Below are 26,468 nucleotides of genomic sequence, written 5' to 3' on the forward strand. Positions count from 1 at the left end.
GGCAACCTCCTTTATGGGGTGATGTGATCTTTTTAGAGCTGCATTGAAATCTTGTGGATTTATACAAATTTGGATTTCCGGTCTGTCTTTTCTCTTGGTGACCACCATGGAGGACACCCATTCAGTTGGTTCCGAGACTGGAATGATGATGCCCAAGTCCTGCATTCTATCCAGCTCGGCCTTGACTTTATCCTTCATTGCTACTGGAATGCGGTGCGCCGGCCAGACTACGGGTCTTACCTCCGGGTCAAGCTGCATGGAATACGTCACCGACAGCTTCCCCAGCTCATCTTTGAAAAGCTCACCGCATTCAGAAAAGATCTTCTGTGAGAAATCGTCTTCAGATGGGCTTATCTGATGGACCTCTGTGCTGAATGAGACAAGCCTCATGTCCATGAACAAATTGAGGCCTAGCAGAGCCATGACGTCCTCGCGGACCACGAAGAAGGTTAGCACATGGAGCTGTCCTTGTATGAAACAACACAGCCGCGCCATGCCGCTGGTCTGGATTCTGCTGCCTCCATAAGTCACCAGGTTCATAGCCTTGCTTCATGGTTTGACTTGCTCTGTCTTTCTCAACTGATTGAATGTCCCCAGTGACATGACATTGCATTTGGCCCCAGTGTCGACTTTCATCTTGGCCATCTTGCCATTGACTTCCATGGACATGAAGCCCTCATTGTAACCTCTGATCCAGGTTTCTGCTTGTTGCCTTCCATCTTCGTGGTGAGCCTGTTGATGTAGTACTTACCATTGGGGTCGCTCCCTCTCTGCTCCGGTATCAAATGGTTGATGGTCCTCCTGGGTCTGGTCCATTCGGTGGACCTGCAGCACCTGCTGAAGAGGTTCTATTTGACTCAGTTCCTGCACTGCTGGCCGAACACTGGGCACATCTCCATTCTCAGTATATGGTCTCCTCCGCAATTGTCGCATCCTGTCCTGGGTATGGGGTGGCCTGGCTCTTTCTTCTAACCTCCAACCAATGTCTGCTCACAATTCCTGCCTGTATCGCATTGATGCTTGTGGCCTGCTGTTGTGGAGAGGCTAGCCTTTTACTGTTTATCTCGGTAGTTTCGATGGCCTTTGCCAGTGTCAGTTCGCTGTCTCGCAGGAACACCTTCTGCATATTATTATCGTGAATGCCCAGACCATTCTGTCATCACAAAGCCATTAGTAGCCATTAGATGACAAAGTCATCATGTAGCCGTTAGCCACATGACCATTAGTTCATCACAAAGCATGTCAAAATTGTAGCTTTTCGCCCTGATTTTTAAATTGCTGACATATGAGTGTATCAACTCACCAGGCTTTTAGTCTCTTGTATTGAACTTGTGCCTTTCCATTGTAACATTCAACTAAGGGTTGCACATTTCTTTGAATTTATGCTTTAAACATTTGGGGCCCACTCTCGACTCAGCCAGGCTAGTAACGAGGTTCCTGTCATGCACTTTTCCTGTGTACACAAACGACCTCCATGCCCGCCAAATTTAACAGAATGAACGCCCTGGTACGGGCAGCCTTGTCACAACGTGCTGCCACAACGAATATGTCGTATTCCTGTTCAAAGATACGCCAGTTTTCATCAAACACAAGTGGATCGGGCTGCCTGAATCAGTTCGCCATTATGGCGACCGTGCAAAACGTGGTTGTGGTTAGTTACTGCGACCGATTTGTGATTGGAAGACTTCTAGACTTGTGGTGCTCTTAATCTCATTTCTGGCACTACGTTTGTTATTGCGCGCTTAATAATGAGTCAAGTCAGCAGGTGAATTGAACCAAAGACTTTACTGAAAACAACCAAACATGATAAACAGGGTAGGGAGAGAGAGCGTCCACAGCATGGCATCTGCTCCCTGCTGGTTCTCAATTCAACTAACGCGCCCTTGTGGTGCTCGCACGTGCGCAGTGCACTGTTGCGAGTACGGTGGCTGCAATGCGATTGCTGTCTACAAAAATGGCAGCAAGCTCTCAGACACACGCATGGTATTCACAAAAATCTTGAAATATTAAGCTAAGCCTCCGTGTTGTTGAGATTTCCTGGGTTCGCGTCATCTAGACAGCTGGTTAGTTGTTTCTATGGTTCTGGATGTTCTCATAACAGATGTGTCATAGACACTCCTGACATGATGGATTGAAATGTATCAATGGCTGAAGGTGCATTTTGTCCAGCCTCTCGATGTGACAGATTCATTTCACTCACTTTCCTTCTCCTCATTCCAAAACAAAAATGACAAATAATCTCTGAAGATTGAATCAGCCTTAAATTGGACGGGGTTTTCTGGTACTCTTAACGATATGGCAACAATTTTCAACTCTTTTCCTCTTCTGCACTTGGCTCAGTTTTAGCTGCAGCCTCCAAACTGAAAAGTTTGTGAAGAAAAATATTCCAACATTTTCCTGAATTGTGTTTCAGAGAGCAAGAAGTGTCAACTAGGGTGAGGCCAGTTAAAGATGCTGAGTGCAATGAAGTTCAGACTTTGCCGCCATTTTAAAAGACATTGAGCATTTTACATGTGACTAATTGATTAATGATATTTCAACCCTCAAGCTGTTCAAATTACTGTAATTTTTTTTTAACTTTTACTGGCTCAGAAACCCATAAGGTTACTGACTAATCTTCTCATGGCAGAAAGCTTTGGCAATGCAGGATCTGATTTTATTGACCACAGAGACTACCACTTTGTGTGGTGTTTGTAGAATTTAAAACATTGGTTTAATGACACCGTTTGAACTGCACAAATTGTGCTTAGCATTCACATAAGATATTTTCCTGGCTAATTCTTCTGGTTTTAATTTGGGTACATTTATGTTTTGGAAAATTTCATTCACATTTTCACTCGGGCATGTACTATTTTTAGGCATATTTTTACATTTGTTACAGCTGCTTCACATTACTTGAGTATCAATCAAACACAAGTTAATTTTCATTCTGAATTAGAACTTTTGTGTCATGAAATTCGTTGTTTTGCGGCAGCATTTTTGTGCATTTCAGATGCATTACACAAGATATTATCGCCCTTCCTTGTATTCTCCTCAAAGTGAAGGGTTACTCTTATCTTCTTTCTTTTTTCTTTGGCTTGGCTTCGCGGACGAAGATTTATGGAGGGGTATGTCCACGTCTGCTGCAGGCTCGTTGGTGGCTGACAAGTCCGACACGGGACAGGCAGGCACGGTTTCAGCGGTTGCAAGGGAAAATTGGTGGGTTGGGGTTGGGTGTTGGGTTTTTCCTCCTTTGTCTTTTGTCAGTGAGGTGGGCTCTGCGGTCTTCTTCTCTTATAACGCTGCAAGATCAGACAGATGGTGACTCAGAGTATAACATCCAATTTTCATCTGTGAGAAGATACAAGTTCCCATTGTCTCAATGGGAGCTCAAATTCACAAGATGGTGTCTGCCACAGAACTCACAGCAAGTGACCATCTTCCTCTCAAGGAGGCACGGAAAGACCACTGGAGATAAACCAAATGAATTGAAAAATTACCTGTGGAGCTGGAGATGCACAACACTTTGGAAACCTTCAAACTTCCCAAACCCTTCATTTCGTGTTGGGCTGGATGACCAATGTGTGGGGCGATCAATGACCACTCACAGACACGAAGCAAGAGTCAAAGGCTTTATTAATCAGAAGACCCAGACATGCCTCTACATGCTGCTGGCTCACGTCCAAGGCAGGTATGAGGGAGGAGACTAGGGCTCTCAAACTTTATTAGGGGACATTATGGGGACAGGCTACAGGTACAGAAGGCAGGCCAGCCAGCTCAGCCCAGTGAGGACATGTCCACAGTAACGTGTTCCACCACACAATGAAGCAACTGTCCGGGTTTTCAATGTTATATTCTATAACTGTCCGGGTTTTCAATGTTATATTCTATAACTGTCCGGGTTTTCAATGTTATATTCTATAACTGTCCGGGTTTTCAATGTTATATTCTATAACTGTCCGGGTTTTCAATGTTATATTCTATAACTGTCCGGGTTTTCAATGTTATATTCTATAACTGTCCGGGTTTTCAATGTTATATTCTATAACTGTCCGGGTTTTCAATGTTATATTCTATAACTGTCCGGGTTTTCAATGTTATATTCTATAACTGTCCGGGTTTTCAATGTTATATTCTATAACTGTCCGGGTTTTCAATGTTATATTCTATAACTGTCCGGGTTTTCAATGTTATATTCTATAACTGTCCGGGTTTTCAATGTTATATTCTATAACTGTCCGGGTTTTCAATGTTATATTCTATAACTGTCCGGGTTTTCAATGTTATATTCTATAACTGTCCAGGTTTTCAATGTTATATTCTATAACTGTCCGGGTTTTCAATGTTATATTCTATAACTGTCCGGGTTTTCAATGTTATATTCTATAACTGTCCGGGTTTTCAATGTTATATTCTATAACTGTCCGGGTTTTCAATGTTATATTCTATAACTGTCCGGGTTTTCAATGTTATATTCTATAACTGTCCGGGTTTTCAATGTTATATTCTATAACATTGAGTGCAATGTTATAGAATATATATAGATATTAAATAGGGTAAATTGTTCACCCATGTAAATAGTTTCCCAAGAAAGACTGAGGAATCTAACAAAGATGCTAACCTGTACTAAATATAAGCTTCCTTTTTTTAAAAAAAGCATCATAATACTGTAAAATCTAGAGTGATAAAATTCAGGACTAATGGCATTACTCATTATAAATGCAGGTCATTTAATGAATGCATGTGCACAGCTTAGAGTGGAGGGTTCTATTAATTGATTAATGCTGAAGAGAAAATGGACTCAGCATTTCCCAGCACGATTTAAAGCCTCCTGCATCATTGAAAATGACTGATAAAGCTTTATAGCAGTTTCTTTGATCCTGCAGATCAAAGATGTAAAAATTATTTCAAATAATTCAACTTAAAACATTGCATGATTCACTAAAGCAACATACAGAGTTACAATCTGTAGGGATACGCAGCCAAAAGCAGATGCTTCAGTCCACCAAGTTTTCACTGGCCATCATCTTCCCAATTTTACACAATAACCCATTTTACCCCTCCCCCCCATGTTATTATCAATTCCTCCCAGGTTCTAGTGCACATCTACTCTATTGAGAAACAGCTCATAGTAACCAATGTCCCATCCTGTGCTGGAGTCCTGGGTCTCTGGAGCTGTAAGGCAGCTGCTCTACAAGTTGTGCCACTGATGCCCATCAATTGCACAAAGACTGAAGTAATCAAGAGATGGACAGCATCCCTGTGTTGTTCGCTCACACTGACCCAGACTCGAACTGGGGGCAGGCTTGTGGCATGACAGACTTTATGGGGAAGGAGTCACAAGCCAGCCAGTGAGAGCAGGGTCAACCAGGGAAGGTCATGTAATTTACATATAACCAACATGTACAATGGTGGTTTCACCACAGCCACTATGGTGCTATTTGTTGAAAGATTTTATAAATATGGAGTGAACTGGAGCAATTTTATAGAAATGAGGTTAAATTAATAATTTCAGCTCGCAGGGCAAACAATCAAAAGGAAAGACTGAGTTGGAACAAATGCAGATATGACCCAAGATTAATTGTCTTTTTTAATAAAAAATATTTTTATTAATTTTAATAAAGAGCTTATAATACTAATCAATAAAATGATATGGATAGTTACACATAATAAAACAATCAGTATATCAAAAGCAAATGTAAATTTTAAAACATATCCATAATTCAGAGTCCAAATATGATTTTTAAAGGAACTAATAATGGAAAAAAAGGAAATAAAAAAGAGAAAAGATAAAAAATAAAAAAAAAGGAGAGACAAAACAAAAAGAAAAAACTCAATACCTCTCCTACTCCAGGAGTTGGGAGTGCGAGGAAAGACACAACAACAACCAGTCAAAGATCTCTCCAGAACTGCAGAAAAGGGTAGTCAGTAGCTTTGGGTGAGGAGAAAGGATTAGCATAGGAACATTAAAAAGGTGTTGCAATATTCCAGAGCATGGAAAATTCAACACCAGCTGAGACACATGCTTTCCATCTGGGTATGCCGCAGTTTAGAAGCTGTTTCCAGAGTAGATGATGGTTTTAATGAATTGGATATGCTCAATAAATGCAAATATAATCATAGAAGACACATGGGAAAGAGATTACACTCTGCAGTGTTATTGGAAAGACAGGATTTTGAATGGTTTCTCTGTCAATAGGCAAATGCAGTTATCCTAAATGTTAGAGCACATTATATGCATAAGGCTTCATTTTCAATTGAAGTAACAGATCAATTTTCTGTCAGTTCTGCACTTAGGAAAAATTTCTTAACTGATGAACTAGGTTTGAAAAGATCCAGCCGATGGTAAATCATTTGTCATGCTAATAAATGGAGTTGTATTCAAGGACATGATGGGCTGCTTAATCAAGCTTTTCTAACATAGTTGAGAATACTTAATTATTGGTTAATATTATAAGATAGAAAATAAAAACAATGATATAAATGTTGCTGATTTTTCATTTCAGCTTTCATATCTTGACAAACAACTCACGTTATGCACAGATAGTAGCCAGGTCTGCTTAAGCCTTAGCATGTACAGCCAATATTCCTGAAGCATGCAAAGCTGTACTTGCTCGAGATGTCTTTGAAGATCTTCCTACACTCATAACCCTGGAAATACTATCATCAGGATTCATATCTGAACATTCAGCTACCACTGGTTGAGTCTCTATCTTCAGCATTTTGCTTGGTACAGCACCAGTGGGGCTTTTCAATGTACATTCATTTGTTCCACTTCCACTAACCTTTAAACCAGCCATTGAGGTCTTTTGTGCCTTAATGGAGTCTTCTTCCTGCTTGGAAGTTGAAACCACTTCTTCTGAGTTATTTGGTAACAACATTAGCTGAGGTAAATAATGTTGTACGTTCAAGAGATTCAGTTAGCCCTCTTGTCAGAAAGCATGGTTTGTCCAAGTCCACAGACTTGTGAACAAGAATCTAGGGTATCAGTGCTGACGGAGTGCTGCAATGTTGTATTTTGATTGAGATCTTAAAGCAAAGACTCATCTAACTTCTTGAGTAGTTGTAAAAAAAAAGTCCCATTGACACTATTTCTGAAGAGATCAAGGTAACTATCCCCGGTCTAACCTTGTCCCTCACCCATTACTATAATAGGTTATGGAGCTTCCTCTATGCGAACCAGCTACATAGCTTTAATATTATATATTATTACCCGCACTGTCATTGAGGAGTTTATACATTCCCCCCGAGTCTACATGGGATTCCTCCAAGTGTTCTAGTTTCCTCCCACCTTCCATAAATATCAGGAGTTGTCGGTGAATTGGGTGTAATTGAGCGGTAGGGGCTCATGGGCCAGAAGGGCCTGTTACCATGCAGTAAATTTAAATTTACAATCCAACAATATTTCAATGGCCATTAGACTTCAATAGTGGCAGTGGTACTAAAAAGGGAATGAATGTAACCATGTATGGATATGAAATGAAGATGTGAAAAGACTTCAAACAGTTTTCTTTTTTGCAAATCATTTATCATGAATAAAGTTTAGTTTTGAAAAAAAATACACTTTAGGGTATCCTCAAAGGAATGTGAAAGTCATTAATTTATATAAGTCTTACAAGAGTAAGACTTTTTTTTCTTATTGAAAGGTTCAGATTTCTACATTCTTTCACACGAGGGGAAGCAAGGATCTAAAGCGCACATGTCAAACTCTGGCCCAGAAATGTATTAGAGGTGGCCCGCCCTGCAGCGAGAGCCGATGCTGTTTTTTGGTAATGTCACCCCCACCATCCTCCCCCTTCATTGCACATCCTTCCCCATTGTAACACGAGAAATTGTAACACGAGAAGTCTGTCGATGTCATCAGCCAGCAAGCCGGTTGGAAGGCTCCCCGCACAACCAGTCACTTCTCCCACCTGTCGAGCGGTGCGGCGGATTGGCGAGCACCTGTGATTTCCTGTCGGCGCGACAGGCATGGCAGGCTGCGCACGGCCCCAGGGCAGCGCAAGCCCCACGCGACTGGCACCGGACGGCCCTTCCACAGCGCGAGCGCACTTCTCCCGGTCACCACGGCCTTCAGCGCTTGCACCCGCGCGGACCCCAGGGACGGCTGGTTCGGCCCTGCACGTGAAGAGAGAGATGGTGGCTGTCCGCAAAGGCTGATCGGCAGTGCGCTGGGCTTGAGTGGGTGGGTAAGCAGGGGTGGGCAGAGGGTGTAGGTGAGGAGTAATGGGCAGGGGAAGTTATGGTGGTGCGAGGGGCAGTTAGAGGGAGGGATGAGTGGAAGGAGGGGTGGATAGGGAAGAGGTAAAAGGGGAGGGGCAGGGCAAGTAGGGGAGGGGTGATTAGAGGGTGAGAGACGGGTAGAGGGAAGAACAGGTTGAGAGGAGAGGCAGTAGAGGGGCGTGTATAGGATGGGGTGGGTAGAGGCAGAGCGAGTGGAGTGAGGGGTGAGTAGAGGTTGGGTAAAGGACTGGTCAGGTAGAGGATAGTGGGTCGAGGGTGAATAGAGGCCTAGAGCCTGAGGAGTGAGCAGGAAATGCTGAGTCCTGATGCAGGCCAAAATGGACACAGCCTGTGAATGCTGACTACATCTCCACAGGGACCAAATATGTTTCCCTCAAGTCAAGCAAAGGGTGAACTTGAGCTACCTACTCCTGACCTGTAACATTTTCCTCCTAAAGTTACATCCTAAAGTTTAACATTACATATGTTGAAAGAAGAGAAAACATGCAGATGTTGTTGAAAATTTCAATATATATTTAGTTCGGCCCTCGACTTAGTCCAAGTTTTTAATTTTGGCCCTCCGTGAATTTGAGTTTGACACCCCTGATCTAAAGAGAGGGTGGAACAGAAGGAAACCAGTATGAGTAAAGAAACATAACAGATCCACAGTGAAACACAAAAGTCTACAGATGTTGTGATTGCAATCAAAACACAGAAATGCATCTGAATTAAAGGCTGGGGAAAGAAAGTAGGAAAAATTGGAAGGAGAGGAATCCAGACTTTGAGAGCAACAGGAAGTGCAGATGGGGAGCAGTAAAAGAGACTCTTACAGAACCCTGGTAGAGAGGAGAACGTTGAGAGAAGTAGGAGATCCACAGGGCCTGATACTCCTATCCAGAGAAGTGAAGGGTGACCCAGAAATGGGAGAGCCATGTGTTCCAATTCCAAAATAATTCACCGCCCATGGGAATTCTTTCAACTTTGAGGGTGGCAAATGGAATCTCATTTTCTAAATGGGAGGAGGAACAACAAACAGGAAATTATAGACCAGCAAGTGGGGAAAATGGTGAAATGCAACAGAACAAAAATGTTACAGTTCAAAATATTTGTGCTGCACTTCAAGATTCTTTTTGTTGTGTAATAAAGTCTGTGCAATATTACATGGAATTTGCCTTCATCTGCTGTAAGGCAGACAGATTCGCCAACGGCAGAAATTGCCTGAAGCCCCTCTTACTAACAGAGAAAGGGAAGCAAAAGTGAGTCCCCCCTCAGAGACACTGAGTGTCCGTGAATTCTCCTCCAACTCTGCCACACAGAGTCCAGTCCAAACCATTGCAACTCAAGCTCCGGATCCAAACCTCCAACACATCAGGAAACCTTCAGCACCCTTTCGCATCATGGTTCTGATACCTGGTATGCCGCCAGCCAGTCTGCAGCGAAGAAAGCTGAGCAGTGACAGGGTAGAGACATATAATGTTATAAAAGGCAGAGATAGAGCAGATAGCCAGTGTCTGTTTCCCAGGGTAAGGATGATTAAAACTAGAGAGTACGGTTTAAGGCGAGCGAGAGGAGTTTTAAAGGGAATCTGTCGAGCAAATTTTTAAAGAGTATTTGCTATCTGGGACAAGCTGCCAGGGGTGGTGCTAAAGGCAGAAACCTTAATTATATTTAAGAACCATCTGGATAGGTACTTGACTGAGCAAGGCATCGAGGGGCATGGAATTAAAGCTGGAAATTGAGATTAATATAAATTGCCATGATGACCAGCTAGATGAGGTGGGCCAAAGGACTTGTTTCAATGCTGTGCAACTCCACGACTGTATGAATTTCACACAGATAAAGGGCATTAACTTGTCTCAAGAGCTGCTATAGGAAAGTTAGTTGTGGAGAAAGCATGGGGAAATGGGAAAGGGATGGAGTTATATAAATTAAAGCCTTTTAATTTATTTTTCCTCTGTCCTTAGGAGAGGAACCACCAATCAGCATTGGACAGGTTGGTATGTTGGATTTGGTCTGCACTGCACTTTTTCAGATCTCATAATTCATTGAGATTTAGCTATAAACAGAGTGTTAGTGTTACATCTCTGGAGTTACTTGGAAGGCTTCTTAAATAACTTAGAGATGCAAGATTCAAATGACAGAAGAGACTTCTGATGCCTTCCACCATCTCAGGAGACTATTCACACGCACTCATATTCATATACATATGCCCCACAGTGGTGCACTACAGTTACAAGGGTGTAACAAAATAGTTCACATTATCCTGACTAAATAACAATTAGTATTCAAATATTATTATTATTTATAAACTTTATTCCAGCAATGGGGAAAAAAGCAACTACACTGATGAGGGGTTTAATAAGAGGTCTGCAGATGTTGGAGGACTGGAACAATATAAAAAATGCTGGAAGAACTCAGCAGGTCATACAGCAACCATACGCCTTTCTATGGATGCTGCAAAACCTGCTGAGTTCCTTTAGCTGCACTGATCCAATTGTGCAACTACTCCTCCCTGTAACACTTGCTCTTTATTATTAACCGTCTCACGCAGTCTGGATGCGTAATGCTTTAAAAATGATGATTAAATGATAGGTTTGCCATTTTGTGTAACGGTTGTTATCTCCCCTCCCCCAAGTACGGGATCAGTAAAGATAATTTACATCTCACCATGCAATTTCTCAGAGCACAGCTTCCAGTAAATTAAACAAGAAACCAATCCTGCTCCATCACCATATTGCTCATTGTCACAGCTGTTGTTAACATGCAAGCCATGTCATGAAATAGATCTCAGTGACTGGAAAGAAGCAATACGGCAAGGTTTAGAAAACAACAACGTGGAAAATGTTGGAAGCATTCAGCAGAATCACCCAGTAGTAGCAGAGAGAAGAGCAAACACCGGCGTTGAATAAAATCATATTTCAGATGGTGGAAATCTAAAGCAAAATTAGAAACGGTTAGAAATACTCAGCAGGTCAGAGAGCATTTGTGGTGCACATGATTAACTTAATGTATCAGTTCAATGACCATGATTAGTAATGTAATATTTTCCTGTGATTCTCCCACCACAGCTGGTGCCTGACCTGACAAATATTTCCAGCATTTACAGTGTTTCAACAATTCATGTTTTTGTTTCAAATTTCCAACAATATTTTTCTCAATTATTCTAAAAATCCTGACAGTAAGCAGAGACAATGACTGTCAGTTTCAGGCACCTCAGCAGAGAGAAACATGCAGAATCCAGCCTGTCAATCCTGCTCAGAAGCTTGGAATGGAACGAGATTGCTTACAAATCTTCTAAGTGTCTGTGAACATAAAGCAATCTCTTCATTGCAACACTAAACAATCGAGTTAGTCAACCATCTACCTCCTTTAAGGTAAATCTTATTAATAAGATAAGGTAGGCTTATTTTTTTAATTATTCAGTTTATTTGCTTTTTCTCCTGTTTTAAAATTCCCTTTTTAAAATCTGAAAGCATTTACAAATCAATCATATTTCCAGAGAATTTCTGCTGTAATAAATGGTTCAATCTGACTCATTCTCCCAGAAAGCCAACCTACCAAAAAGATTCAAAAGTAAAATGCTGCAGATTGCTACAAATCAGTAATAAACAAATGTCATAATATTTCGTCTTTTTCGCAGTCCACAGCTGCTGCCTCGCCTACTGTACTTTAATTACAATGGCACAATTGTTCTTTTGATGGCTGACCAATTCAATCTTACGTTGTGAAACACGTAAGTCTACAGACGTTGTGTAAATTTGGGTCCATTACAGTCAGAAGCAGGTGAATTGATCATGGGGAACAAGGGCATGGCAAACCAATTCAATAATTACTGTAGTTCTGTCTTCACTAAGGAAAACATAAGTAATCTTCAGGAAATGGTAGGTGACTGAGGATCAAATGTGAGGGAAGGACTGAAGGAAATAAATGCAAGTGGAGAGATTGTGTTAGGTAAATTGAAGGGATTAAAGGAGGATAAATCCCCAGGGCCGGATGGTCTGCATCCCAGAGTGCTTAAGGAAGTAGCCCAATACAATCAATCTAATCTTCTTTGCCTGGTTATAAAATGATATAGAATGTTCTCTGATCATTGCAGACACCCGGCCTGACCTATTCACCAATCTATTCTCCGTTCAACTAATCTTAGAGATACACATATTTTCTTATAACTTATTATTTAATCTTTGTCTATTTGTCTTTGGCTTTTGAGAATCCATTTCTTGGGCTTCAAGATCCCAGACTCCACTTGTCCCCTTACTGCTACCTACATTACCAATGCTCACTCAATGTGTCAGCATTTCCATTCTTGGCTTTATTCCCATCAATCTCCAGGTCAAATTATATTACTGCAAGATTCAAGTTGTTGTACATAGTCTTGCAGGAGCAATGCCAAAAAGAACCTGCAGTCATGAGGCACGGGGACCATGGAATCTTGGCTGTGTGGGTTCAGAAACGGCTTGCCTGAAGAAAGCAGAAAGTGGTAGTGAATAGAAACTATTCTGCTTGGGTGTCAGTGATGAGTGGAGTTCTGTAGTGATCTGTTCTGCGACCCTGCTCTTTGTGATTTTTATCAAAGACCTGGTTGAAGAAGTGGAGGATGGGTCAGTAAGTTTTCAGATGACACGAATGTTGGAGGTGGTGTGGAAAATAGAGAAGGTTGTCATAGGTTCCAACAGGATATAGACAGGATTCAGAGTTGGGCACAAAAGTTGCATTTGGACCCGGTCGACCGATCAGTCATCGCTCCGCGCAGTTTCATTGAAGCTGCCAATGTTCTGGACATCACAGCCACTGGTGTGGTTCGAGCAGGCCGAAGCCCAATTCCAGCTCTGACAGATCTCTGCCAATGGCTAAAAGTACTACTACATGGGAAGCTTGCTCGACCAGGACACAACAGCAGGGGTCGTTGATTTCCTGCGGCAGCCTCCAGAACAAGGCAAATATGATGCCCTCAAAGAGCTTTTAACCTGCACTTTCGGGCTCTCACAGTGCGAGTGCACCACCCAACTGTTATAAATGGACAGCCTGGGGGATGGGGCCCCATCTGTCCTCATGAGTGACATGCTGGCTTTGGCCGAGGGGCACAGCCTTACCTGCTTTTCGAGCAGGTTTTTCTGGAACAGCTGCCAGAAGATATCAGACTGCTGCTCGCCAACGAAGACTTCAGCAATTCCACGAGATTCATCGTCTGGGCAGATGTGCTCTGGAGCAAAAAGGGACGGTAGGTCCGTGGTGGAATAGGTCGCCAGGCCACGCATACAGCGAACACCAAAGCCGCAACAACCAACAAAAAGGCAAGTGGACTCCCCCATTGACCAGTACTGTTTCTAAATCAACGATGGGGAATGAAGGCCCACCAACGCCACCCCCTCTGTGTATTTCAGGGAAACATCATGACCAACCATCGCTAATAGCTATGGTGGCTGGCCAACGAGACAGCCTCCTCCATGTCTGGAACTCTTTCTCAGGACACCGTTTCCTGGTTGGTGCGGGTGCCGATATCAACATACGACACCTGGAATGGAAAGCTGGGTCTGGCCCCAAGGGCAGCAAACAGTAGCAATATAAGGACCTTCGGCACCTGCACCATCCCACTCTGCTTTGGCAACAGCTGCTTCACATGGACCTTCACACCGGCGGCAGTAACACAACTGCACTTGGATGCAGACCTCCTCCGGGCCCACTGTCTGCTAGTGGACTTCAAAGGGTGGCATTTGAGGCATGCCAGGACTTTCCAGACTTTCTCCCTGGGTGAATCTAAGTTAACAACCCCCCACCTCGACTCTGTCATGGTGTCTAATAACAAATTCACACCCATCCTGGCAGAGTTCCCTTCCATCATAACACCACAGTTTACCTAAGCACGGGGTATGGCACCACATCTTAAGAGAGGACCCCCCGCTCCATACCAGGGCATGCCGCCTCCCTTCCGAGAAACTCAACCTCGTGAAAGAGGAGTTTAAAAAGATGGAGGAGCTGGGGATCGTTTGTAATTCCAACAGCCCCTGGGCCTCCCCCATGCAGATGGTACCAAAGGCAGCAGGAGGGTGGAGGCCATGTGGAGACTAGTCCCGCCTCAATGAAGCCACCACATCAGACAGGTATCTTGTGCCACATATGCAGGGTTTCTCTGGGGTCCTGCAGGGGGCGCAGATATTCTCGAAGGTTGATCTCATCCGGAGCTACCATAAGATCCCAGTCCACCTCAGTGACATCCCTAAAACCTGTATCATCACCTCTTTGGGCTGTTTGAGTTCCTAAGAATGTTTATCAGGCTCAAAAATGCAGGCTAGACCTTCCAGAGACTGATAGACGCCGTGGGCTGGGATCTCAGGTTTGTGTTCATTTACTTGGATGACATCCTGATAGCCAGCTGCAATTGCAAGGAACACGCAGACCATCTAAGACAATTGTGCACCCACCTGAGCAACTTAGGCTAACAATCAATCCAGCTAAATGTCAGTTAGGGCTAGAAACAATAGACTACCTGGGCAACAGAATCAACACAGGGCGACATTCCTCCCCGAAAAGGTAGAGGCCGTTAGGTGCTTCACCAAACCCTACATAGTGAAGGGCCTCCAGGAATTTGCTGGTATGATCAATTTTTACTACCGCTTCAGACCGGCAGCAGCCCGCATCATGCACTAATGGCAGGGAAGAAAAAAAATGTCACCTGGGACAGGGAAGCATCGAAGGCGTTCCAGAAGACAAAAGATGCACTGGCCAACGCTACACTTCTGATACACCCCAGGACAGATGCCCTGACCATCCTCACAGTAGACGCCTCCAACACAGCGGTCGGGGTATACTCAAACAGTTGATCGAGGGGTAGTAGCAGCCGCAACCACTGGCGTTCTTTAGCAGATACCTCCAGCCACCTGAACTTAAATACAGCGCCTTTGACCATGAACTCTTGGCCATGTACTTTGCGGTCCGACACTTCAGGAGAGGAGGCAATTTAAGGTTTTCACACCCCACAAGCCATTAGCCTTCGCTTTCAATAAAGTGTCGGACCCATGGTCAGCCAGACAGCAGAGGCATCTGTCCTACGTGTTTGAGCTCACCATATCATCAGGAAGGCCAACGTGGTGGCCGACGCACTGTCCTGGCTGGCAAACCAATCCATTCCTACCCAGTCCCAGGAGATAATGATGTGGCCCTGGTCAAGGCAGAGCAAACAGACCCTGAGAGTCCCACGTACAGGATGGCAGTTTCAGGGCTCAGGCAAGAGGACATCACCATTGACCCAGGTATCCAGACTCTCCTGCAAACCCCACCCCATCGTACCGGCAGCCTGGTTTTCGACGCAGTGCACGTACCGGCATCAGGACCACCATCAAGATGGTAGCCAGCAGGTCTGTCTGGCATGGCCTCCAAAACCAGGTCAGTCAATGGGCCAAGACCTGCATACTCTGCCAGGCATCCAAGGTACATCCATGACGCACATCAAGGCAACCCCCTAAACCTTCGAGCCTTCAGTCACATCCACGTAGACATTGTAGGACTGCTGCCGGTCTTCCGGGGGGGGGGGGGGGCTAGGATACCTTTTGACGAGCTGGCCAGAAGCAGTCCCACTAGCAAAAACAACCGAGGCCTGCGCCAGAGCCTTGATCAACACCTGGGTGGCAAGGTTCAGAGTTCCAGAGCACATGACTTCAGATAAGGTGTGCAATTCACCTTGTGGCTCTAGCCAGCACTGGCTAACTCTCTGGGAACCCAACTCCGCTGCATATCACCTCCAGGCCAACCGGTTATTGGAGAGGTTCCACAGACACTCTGATGGCTTGGCTCAAGGGACCACATTGGACAGATGAGCTACCGTGGGTCCTTCTGGGGATCTGCTCAGCACCAATAGAGGACTTCAATGCCTCAGTGGTGAAAATGGTATACAGTGCGCCCTTAGTCATCCCTTGGGAGTTTTTGGCCACTGCCAAGGACACAGAAGAACTACCAGCGGCAATGTTGGAAAGATTAAGGGAGCAACTAGATACTCTAGCCCTGACACAGCCTTCACCACACGGCCAACCCAAAACATTCATCCCCAAAGATCTCAAGACATACAAATGCATCTTTGTGCGACAGGGAGCACACTGCACATCTCTGCAGCGACTGTATGAGGGGCCCTACTGAGTGACCAGACACAATGGATCCACATGCGTACTGGACATTGGCAGTGAGGAGGAAACCAACACATATAGACACTAGCCAACCAGTCACAATACCACCCCTGTATCAGCAAGGGAAGGCTGCCAAAATCAAAGGACAGCACCCAGATCACCAGTTCTGGAGGGGTGGGGGAGGGGGGGGAGCGTGTCGGCTAGCTGCCCAGGAGGGAACCTGATGAACAAAGCAATCTCACAAAGCCCGCTCGGCGAGAATGCCGACCGATCAGCAGCTGGAATGCCATTGACATCACTTCCATTGGTAACAGCGGGAAAACCGGGCCTAGCGGTGGGAAACTGGGACTATATAAGCAAGAGCAGGGAAAGCAATAAAGCAGTCTTGACTACAGTCACATCGAGTGTGCGTCGTTCTTCCACTCTCTACAGGCTGACAATTTATCTTCACATCCACCCAATCAGCATTTAAATAACAATATCTTAATAGCAAATTGAATAATAAATGAAGAACATGAACATTTCTGGATAAGAATATATAGTAGTTTTTTTTATATCATATAGACAATTGATGAGTATGCTTTCCGAGCATTTGTAAAAAAAAAACCAATTCAAACAAAAATGGAAAGAGAATTAAAGAACATCTGACTTTTTTTGAAGAAATAAATGTAATAATTTATGGATATTTTATTGTTGCATTTTTTTAGCCCCTTGTGCAAATTTCCTCTCATCTCAAATATATTTGTACGACATTTTGACAGTGAATATGGTCACCTCAATACGAGATGAGTTTTTTTTATTGGCCACTAGCCACAGGTGAAGCAACAGTGGAAACATGTGTACAGGAAATGGGATTCAAAATTTTCCAACATGTTTGGTGTGTGAATGCACCATCTAATTTGACACTCAACAACATACCCGATGAAGAAGGCTAAGCCCAGTACAAGCCTGTGTTAAGTGAGCTGCTTTCAGCCAAGGTACTAAGACGAATAATATAAATGACCTCACAATCCATGTTACAGTAAGTTCTATCCACTGGAATGGAAACTTGATAACCATAGACTTAGAATTGGCTCAGCAAAACTCATTATCTCAGAGTCTGGATTAAGAGTTAAGCTACAAAGGGCTAATGGAATTGATGAATATTCAACGGATTTAGAATTCAATGTCTGAGCAAAGGGAGAAAACCTATCAAACTCTCAGTTGCGTCAAAATGCTGCATTGGCACAACATGGTCAAAATATTGGTTTGTGACCACAATATGTCAAAATACAGCCAGAGGCAGAAGGAGCAGGAGAGAGAAGGCAAGTAGCAGGGTAATGCCCTACTCAGCATCTACTGCCTCATTACTCATGAGTGTGGGGAAGCATTTTTCAGCACTAGATTTTGTGATACAGAGTCACTTCCCTGAGGAGCCAGTATAAGCAAAGTCCATATGAAAACCTAAGGGATTGCCACCATTATCCAACTCATAGCATCGACATTGTGCATCAGTAACCAGGCAGGGAGCCCTGAAATCCCTCACATTCTGCTGTGCTGATCCACCTGAACTGAACATAACACATGAATGGATTCCTGCTCCAAGTGCTAGATCATACACTACAACATCTTTATAGTTCCTGATGTACCTCAGTTAAACAACTCAGGTCCTTGGATAAAATACACTCTCCTGTTGAGACTTCTGGTGTGTGAATATTTCCAGCATGTTTTGTGTGAATGTGAAATTTCCCTCTCTAACGCTACATCGTGCAGGAACTCTCAATCCTTGCGGGCACTAGACATCTCCTGTCAACCCCTTATGGTGAACCTGGCAGGTCTCATGGCCCGCCAATACCCCTGTCCCTTGCACACAAATTCTTCTTCCTGGAATGAACCTCATCAATCAGGTCTTGCATGTATACCTGAGGAAGTGCAGTTGTTTCCATTGCTTCTCCAACCACTCGGACCCCCTCTTTGGCAACCATAATGTGTTGCTGTTATATAGCCACGATGGAGAATATGCCTTTCTCTGAACACTATGCATGGAGAGCAGTGCTAAACTGGGTGAGAGTCCATTGAGAATCTGCTGAACTTGCTTTACCATTTGCATTAATCTCACACTATATTTTGCAAGGGACTGATGATCTTAGTACCAGTCCTTTAGATCACCAAAGGTAGGCACAGGTTTAAAACGATTGGGCTGCTAGTAATGATCTGAAAAGTCTACAGCAGAAGTATGTAAGTGGTGTATGAATTAGCAAAGGGAAGCTAGGCGTTTGCTTTCAAAAACCTGAACAGAGAGATTGGTGTATACACAAACAAGGACAGCAAAGCTGATATGAGGAAATACTGTTTCATTGACAATGTAATCGTTGCGACAAACACTCCTTCACAAACCATAGTGGGCATCCTCATGTTCCTCTGCGTGGATGAACGGAGTTGAGCTTTATCCATAATTATTTTATGGAGCCTATCTCATTTACTAAACCTTTGGTCATGGATCCAAGTACCACTGGGATTTTAGTATGATACTAGTCTTCTGAAGTATTCTGGGACATTATCATATTAGAGTAATTTATATAAGTAGTAAACTGTAAAAATTGGTTTAAGACTACAAATGCAGAATGTTTAACTAATAGGTTTAGTATCCCAAGGCACGAATCACTGATTGAAAAAAAATAGTCTGATTCCCACCACAGCAACTGGGGAGTTTAATTTAAATAATGAAATAAAATAGGAAAAGAATGGCTTAGATCAGCAACGGTGTCCACTGGAATGTCATTAAAATCTGCATAGTTCATTACACTAATCTGCCAGAAATGAGCTGCATGTGACTCTCAGCCTTTCAATGCGGTTAACCCTTAACTAACCCCGAAAATGGTTCAGCAAAACATTCTGTTCAGGGAGGGGATAGGCAATTGTGACAGGCAGTAAATGCTGCACTGATAGAACCATTTATATGAACAAATAGAAATAACAGTGTTATTCAAGATAAGCCTTACATTTATATCCAGCTGTTTGATCTTGGACAGGAGAATACTTTCCTTAAATCAGATTGGGTAACAATCTGAGACTGAAACACTTGCACAACAAGATTCCTAATATCATTCTAGTATACATAGAGAATAATGGGTTGCAGGTATTGAATGGAATTAGCAAGCCAAACAGCACATGATCGTTTGGGGGGTGGGAAACTGAGTACAAAATTAGGGATGTTACGTTTCTGATTTTATAGAACATTATTAAGACCTAATCTGGAGTACTGCATACAGTATTCTTCTCTTTAACAATGTTAGTCCATTGGAAGGAGTTCAGAGAAGGTAAACTAAATTAATACCTGGAAAGGGTAATGAGGAAAGGATGAAGAGGCTTGGCTCGTCTTCACTGGAGTTTAGGAGGGCGCGAGGTGATATGATCGAAGCATTTTGGATTCTCGAGGGATCTTTAAAGGGTAGGTATGGAGAGGATGTGAAAGGACCAGTGGTTCTCAACCTTTTTCTTTCCACTCACATACCATTTTAAGTAATCCCTATGCCATCGGTGCTCTGTGATTAGTAACGGATTGCTTAAGGTGGGATGTAATGGGAAGGGAAGGCTGAGAATCACTGCTCTGGACCCAATTGCTACTGAAATATTTTGCTTGAGAAAAATTGTCATTGGCCCATTTCCTTTGGAGTTATGAAGCCGTGGACATAATGAGTCAATTAGGGACGATTAAAACAGGGGTTTTCAAACTTTTTCTTTCCACTCACATCCCACCTTAAGCAATCCTTTACTAATCACAGAGCACCTATGGCATAGGGATTACTTAAAGTGGTATGTGAGCAGAGAGAAAAAGGTTAAGAACCACTGACTTAGACCTAAGGTACATCATGTAAAGTAAGGGGCCATCCAATTCATATGGAGATGAAGTTGTTTTATTTCTGAGGATTACAAGTTAACTGAAAATAACATAGCAGGTGTGTGTTTTACAACTTAATATTTATTCACAGGTTGAGAATGGAATTTTTTTTACTGAGACCAAAAACTAAATTAGTTTGTAGGGAGTGTGATTTCAAGGATAGAATCAGGTTGGTTTGAGATGCTCCTCTTGGTTATGAAGTTTCCACCAGCCATTAGCAATGCTTTATGCCAAAATGTACTCACTTAGGAGGATTAATTAGCCACAAGAGCTGCATCTTAATGACTCATCACTTCTTTCAGGTGAGGAACACATAAAACTACATAAGAAAGATGAAAGCAAAACCTGCTTTATGCAGAGTACTGCATTGTCATCGAAATTAACAGCCAGATTAAAATGCACTGATTAATCAGCAGTTTATTTTCTCTGCCCATAATTGAAGGAGTATTGTTTTGTTTTATCTTCTTCCATCTCTTAACTCTGGTACAATCTTCAAAAATAAAGGTAATTGAAAAACTACAATCAATTTTCTGTATAGAGATCTGTACATGGAATTTTAACAACCATCCTGTGGACACTTCACACTCTTTTAAAAATAATGACAAATAAAAATGATTCCAATCCAGGCTGTGAAGATATCAAGTGAAAGACAACTTAATCTCTTTATTTGAATATGACATTATTTTCATCTTAAATTCTGACACTGCTGATGAGGCAGACAATATTTAACTCACTGACAAGCTCTCTTACTGCTAAAGGGCTACAGAGAGAGAGAGAGAGAGAGAGAGAGAGAGGCTGTTATTTGCAAGGAGCTGTGACATGAAAAATGAGTTCAAAGGGTTTTAGCCTATGAGACAATTTGTCGGCTTCAGAGATGGGACTGGTGATTTGCCTGATAAAATCTGCCAGAGGCATTGTAAACTGGCTGTCAAATAGGTAATGTAATTATCAACAGTGGAAAGCATTTGTTTAAATAAATGAGGCTAACGTGAAATGTTGTCCTATCATACTCGGTTGCTCTCTTGCATTTTCAATTCTGCGTTTATCTGCTCAGTGTAAGGGTGTGTTGTTCCAGCATTGTGAAGCTACCTATCCTTTACGTACTGTGACAATATATTTCAAGCTTCAACAAGGAATTAACAGAAACTTGGACAAAATGTGATTGACTTTCTGCAGAGCTTCATACTCAGGAGAGCCTCAGCTTTACCACAAGGAAGCAAGGTCTCCGGGTTGCTTCAGCATGTAAAAACCTGTAGTTCATTTAATTTCCTTGAACTTCAACAATGACTGAGTTTTACTTCAGACAACCTGGGAATTTCACCACTGGTATGTTCCACCTGCCAACTGTAGCTACAGTTGTGGAGGACTCAATGGATAATCCGTCAAATATTTACACCTATGTGGCGATATTCTTCAGTCTGCTGGTGCTTTTACTTGTCATAACGATCATTGTTCTGTATAGATTAAAGCATGTCATCGTTCCTGTCTCTTCACCGGTGGATAGTGTCGGCAAGGCAGATGTTTTCACGAGCATGCAAGTCATTGATTTTTAGACTTTGGCTCAGATGACAATTTTGCTGTGCATCTTTCAAAAAAATGAATGGAGGGCTCTTTTAGGATCAAATTCTGAAAATGTACTGCCATTCAGCATTCTGATGTAAGTTTGATCATTACTGTCAATTACAGATGGATAGCAGCTAAGCAAATGAAATGATGAAATGCCACAAATATCAACTTCAATCTATAACATTACCAAGTCTGCATATTCAACAGTGACTGTATTAACAGAGCATTAATATATTAATGTCTGTTTTGATGATGTACATTTATGAAATTATTCTTTCACAAAATTTTCTAAATTTAAAAAGAAAATGAAAAATTATACATTTTGATTCTATTCAACATTTCTTTAAGCCAACTTCATCAGAATTTAACAGAAACCTGAGATTAAAAATAAAGACTCAACAGAATATGAAACAAGCTTGGACATAAACTGCGTGGGACTTTATTTAGTTTTAGAGGTATGTAAAAATTTTTTGGTTTTTATGGGTGTCTTTGAAAAATCTCTTCAAAATGTTTCATTAATGATATAAAGTTACAGAATGAACAAAAAGGCTGGTCCACACCAGAGAATGATCTAATAATGGAAGGGGACACATCCTACCAGAACAACTATATCTGTCAATGTTTTCATATGCAATTATCTCTAAAAATTTAAAGATTTTAAAACCATCAATGAAAAACATTCAATTGCAAATAATTCACTGTAAATTTACTTTGTCTAACCATTGACCAATCCAAATCACTGACCAATATTCATCTCATTTGTACCTTTTAGAAATGAAAATATTTTCTTTAAAAGCAAACTGTAATGTTAATACACAAATGGCATCACCTAGCAGATATTTTGAAAACTGTTTATACCAAGTTTCTTTCCCCCCCCCCCCTCCCACACTAGGTTTGCAACTAGTCTTCTTCAAGTCAAAGGTGCCACGAGGACACCCTTAGCCACTCCCCTCATGTTATGTTACATGTAAAGTTGTTAGTATAGATCTGTTGTTAGGATAGAAGCTGAGAACATTTATTAATAGTGTAGCAAAAAGAGATAATAATTTATTCTTTTTGTATAATTTTGAAGAGCAATGAAATTTATTTACTAGAATTTTTAAATTAAATTATGTTTTGAACAGTGAGAGGAAACTGGAGCCCCTGGGGAAAAACGCACGCAGACAAGGGGAGAACGTACAAACTCCTTACAAACAGCATAGGATTCGATCCTCGGTCCCGATCACTGGCGCTGTAAAAGTATTGCGCTATCTGCTATAACCGTGCTGCCCCTTTAGATTTAGATATATTTTGTAAAGAATCAGCCAAAGCTTTTATTTTTAGTTTTCTATTGATTCCATAGCTGGAAAGGTTTATGGACATTAAGAACATAACCATACTCAAATGTGATGCTTCCCACAGTCAAATAGCCCACCAACACTCATTATCAATAAATGCCAATTGAATTACATGGGTCGAGGACATATTTGGCAAAGCACAACATTTATCTGCATTGAAAAAGGAATTTAATCAAAACACCATCACTAATTACAATTAGGTACTTTTAGCAGATTCAGAGGATGCCAGATTGCTTCGGGATGCTCTATATTTCGGGTCAGCTTATGAATGGAGAACCCAGATGTAGTTGAGTATCAAATGACATTTTCTGCATGTTTTGATGTCACTTGCTTAAAATTCCTTTATGCACATGTGAATCTCAAATACCATTGATCAGTCAAACTGAAGCAAAACTTATGCAACATCTTTTATGAGATAATCAAGAGTGCTCATTTACTGGCCTTTTGCCATTCAGTTCAACACCTGGAGTCCCTTACAGGTGTGTCTCCTTCTAAATTTTAATTCTTCTTGGATTTGCCATCCTTTCCCTTTGCTAACACCATCCTTACTCCTGAGAGGATTCCTTCAGATCCATCCTCAAAGGGCCATGGCCTAATCACCCTAATCCACTCCAAATAGTTCAGATCCCACTCTGTTTGAAAGGAGATTGTGCATTCTCCCTGTGTCTGTGTGGGTCTCCTTCGGGTGCTCTGGTTTCCTCCCACCATCCAAAATGTACAGACTGGTGGGTTAATTTGGGCGTAATTGAGCGGCACGGGTTTAAATGGCTGGAATCAGCTTCTACTATCCCATAAATCAAATTTTGAATTTAACAATTAGGAACACTGATGTCCCCCATCATGGGCTGATCATGATTCCTGATCTTTGGGACCAACTCAGCTCAAGCTGTTGCTTGGTCTGACCTATCCCGCCCTCCCTGACAATTAAACACCTATCCCCACCATTGGCCCTCATTTCTCCCTCTGCATCCCAAGCTGTGGCCAAGAATCGCTTTACTAGATCAACAATAGCACAGCACAGAAAGGACCTTTGTGGACAGGAGGGGTGCAAGCTGATTTTGTTGCATAAGTTCAGGCTGAAAGTTGAATAGTGGGGAATCCACCCACAAAATATTTGCATATTGGCCTAACCCATGTGAAGCAAAACCCTATGTGATTCCATATGTTTGGGAAAGGATGAAAGAAAATTACCATGGCTGGGGGAGGGGAAGATGTTTTAAAAAGGAATTCATGTGATCAGAAGGTTTTGCTCTTTGCACAGTATTAATAAGTTCATCCGCCTGAAAGAGAGAATAATCTCTGGAACATTTGATACTAATGCTCAGGAAAAGGCTGTGCTGGAATTTCAAGGAAGAATAGATGTCAAGAGGAGGTTATAAGAAAAAAATTCTAAGTGGTCCAGACTTCACAGAACTGACAAATTCATAGATTAGGCAGAGAGAAATGTGAGCCAATTCTCAATAAGGAGGCTTTGTGCTGCCTTTAATTCTTTCACGATGAATAAAGGAGAAATTACCACTGTGGTGTTGCTAATATCACATTAATGTACCAAGAATGGAGTCGCCAGCTAACTTTCAAACAGGTTATATTTCAATAGATGTGGACATTAGCATTTAAAACATTATATTGTACTTTGTTGCCGAGAAAGGTTACACTTTAAATTCCACAATTGTGCATTGAAATTCCTTGGCATTGTTCAGCATTTCTGGCAGATTTTGGAGAGGTGGACATCACGAATGAGTAAACCTCCACCCTTTTTTACGTGTCTAGATTTTAGTAAGTACTCCAAGAGCCAGTCACATCCCTTAAGATAACTATCTCTAAAGTGATGCAGAGTGTTACTGCAGAAGATGCAGGGAGAGAGATCAAGAGGATTGTCTCAGAGGAGCCTCAGCCCTTACCCTTGTCCAACAGGTTCAATGTTCCTGCTTCCTTCATAGGCAAGGGTGGGAACTCCAGGGAGGATCTGACAACCATTCATAGCACCATGGTATAAGGAGGTATTCAAGTTGGGGAATTTTAAAAAATGTAGTAGTCATAGGGGAATAGGTGCTGTTCTACGCTGCATTGCCCATCTGGTGTGAGAGTTAAAAACATCTCTCCTGAACTGGAAAAGAACCTGGAATGGGAGAGAGAAGATCCATGTAGTCAGGAATAATAAAGCTTGAACAAGGAAGGGGGGCCTGTTGGAGGATTGAAGAGCTTCGGGCAAAATTGAAAAGCAGAAGCACACGGGCAATAACTTCAAGATTATAATTTAAACCATGTGTAAATTGGCAAAGAGTAAGCAGGAGATTAGAAAGGTAAATGCATGGCACACAGTTTGATATCTGATTCATCAATCACTGGCACCTTTAGGGAGGAAGGAAAGGGTTGTTCTGTTGAGATGGGCTACACCAAAACTACGTTGGGACTACTGTTTATGAGTTGTATGAGATTGTATGAGACATAGATACTTTCTATGGTTAACAAGGGAGATGAAGGAAGACATTAAATTGAAAAGCAGTGTACACTAATTGACAAGTGCTAGTGTAGATCGGAAAAGTGGAAAGTCTTTACGATCCATTAGCAGAAGAATAAAAGCAGTGGTGGATTAACTACCTCCCAGGTTAATCCGGAGGTTAATACATGTTCGAAAGATTGAGGAATAGATGAGAAATGCACAGAAGGGCAGCTGAGCCCAGCATAGATCAGCTATGATAACACTTGACAGTGAAGCAGGGTTGAAGGGCCGGAGGGCCTGCACTTGCTCCTATTTTCTTGTGTGCTTTGTTGCGTTCACACCTCCAGTTCTGGTCTGGTGATCACGTCTGGTTTTAAACGCTGTGCTACTGATGGCCATGTCATCAGCAAATCCTGTTTGCTGAGTTTAAAAGCACAAGAGAGGTTTCTGTTTGATTCTTGGCCTATATTGCTGCGTAGGTTTGAACATTCACATAGAGAATGGAATGTCGCTTAAAAGCAATGGCTCCTGTTTACGAAGCAGACAAAAATACCTGGTGAAAACCTAAAAACCTTGGATTACATATTCCTCCATTATAAAACTGATGACAGTTGAGAATAGCTAATTTTCCAAAAGGCTAAGAATGAACCTGGAACATTTACCGTAAGTCATTATCATAATTAAAGGTCATGATCCTATTGCAAATGGAACAGTTAATAAGAGTAATGGTTAATTCAGGAATAGCTTGAGTTTTTAAAGCTTACAGATTGTGGGAGATACTGAGAAGTGAAAGAGGTAAAGGATTTGTGGTATCAGGAGGGAAAGAGTTAGTGATGAATCATTATGTCTGTGCGGTGAGAATACAGATAGAAGGAAGACTGTGTAGCTCTCATATTGCAAAGACAGAAGGTCAGCAGGGCACA

The 26,468-nt window shown here is 42.2% G+C and overlaps 2 protein-coding genes across 4 annotated transcripts in view; one reads left to right on the forward strand and one right to left on the reverse strand.

Moving 5' to 3' along the window:
- LOC138740345 (neuronal migration protein doublecortin-like) overlaps nt 1-26,468 on the reverse strand; it is a 248,166-nt gene that overhangs the window by 201,478 nt on the left and 20,220 nt on the right. The gene's annotated exons all lie outside the window — the stretch shown is intronic.
- LOC138741966 (serine-rich and transmembrane domain-containing 2-like) lies at nt 21,483-21,752 on the forward strand. The gene has a single exon (XM_069896163.1). It carries the CDS (start codon nt 21,483-21,485, stop codon nt 21,750-21,752), a length of 270 nt encoding a protein of 89 aa, XP_069752264.1.

This window comes from Narcine bancroftii, chromosome 8, assembly GCF_036971445.1.
Source record: "Narcine bancroftii isolate sNarBan1 chromosome 8, sNarBan1.hap1, whole genome shotgun sequence".
Taxonomy (NCBI): Eukaryota; Metazoa; Chordata; class Chondrichthyes; order Torpediniformes; family Narcinidae; genus Narcine; species Narcine bancroftii.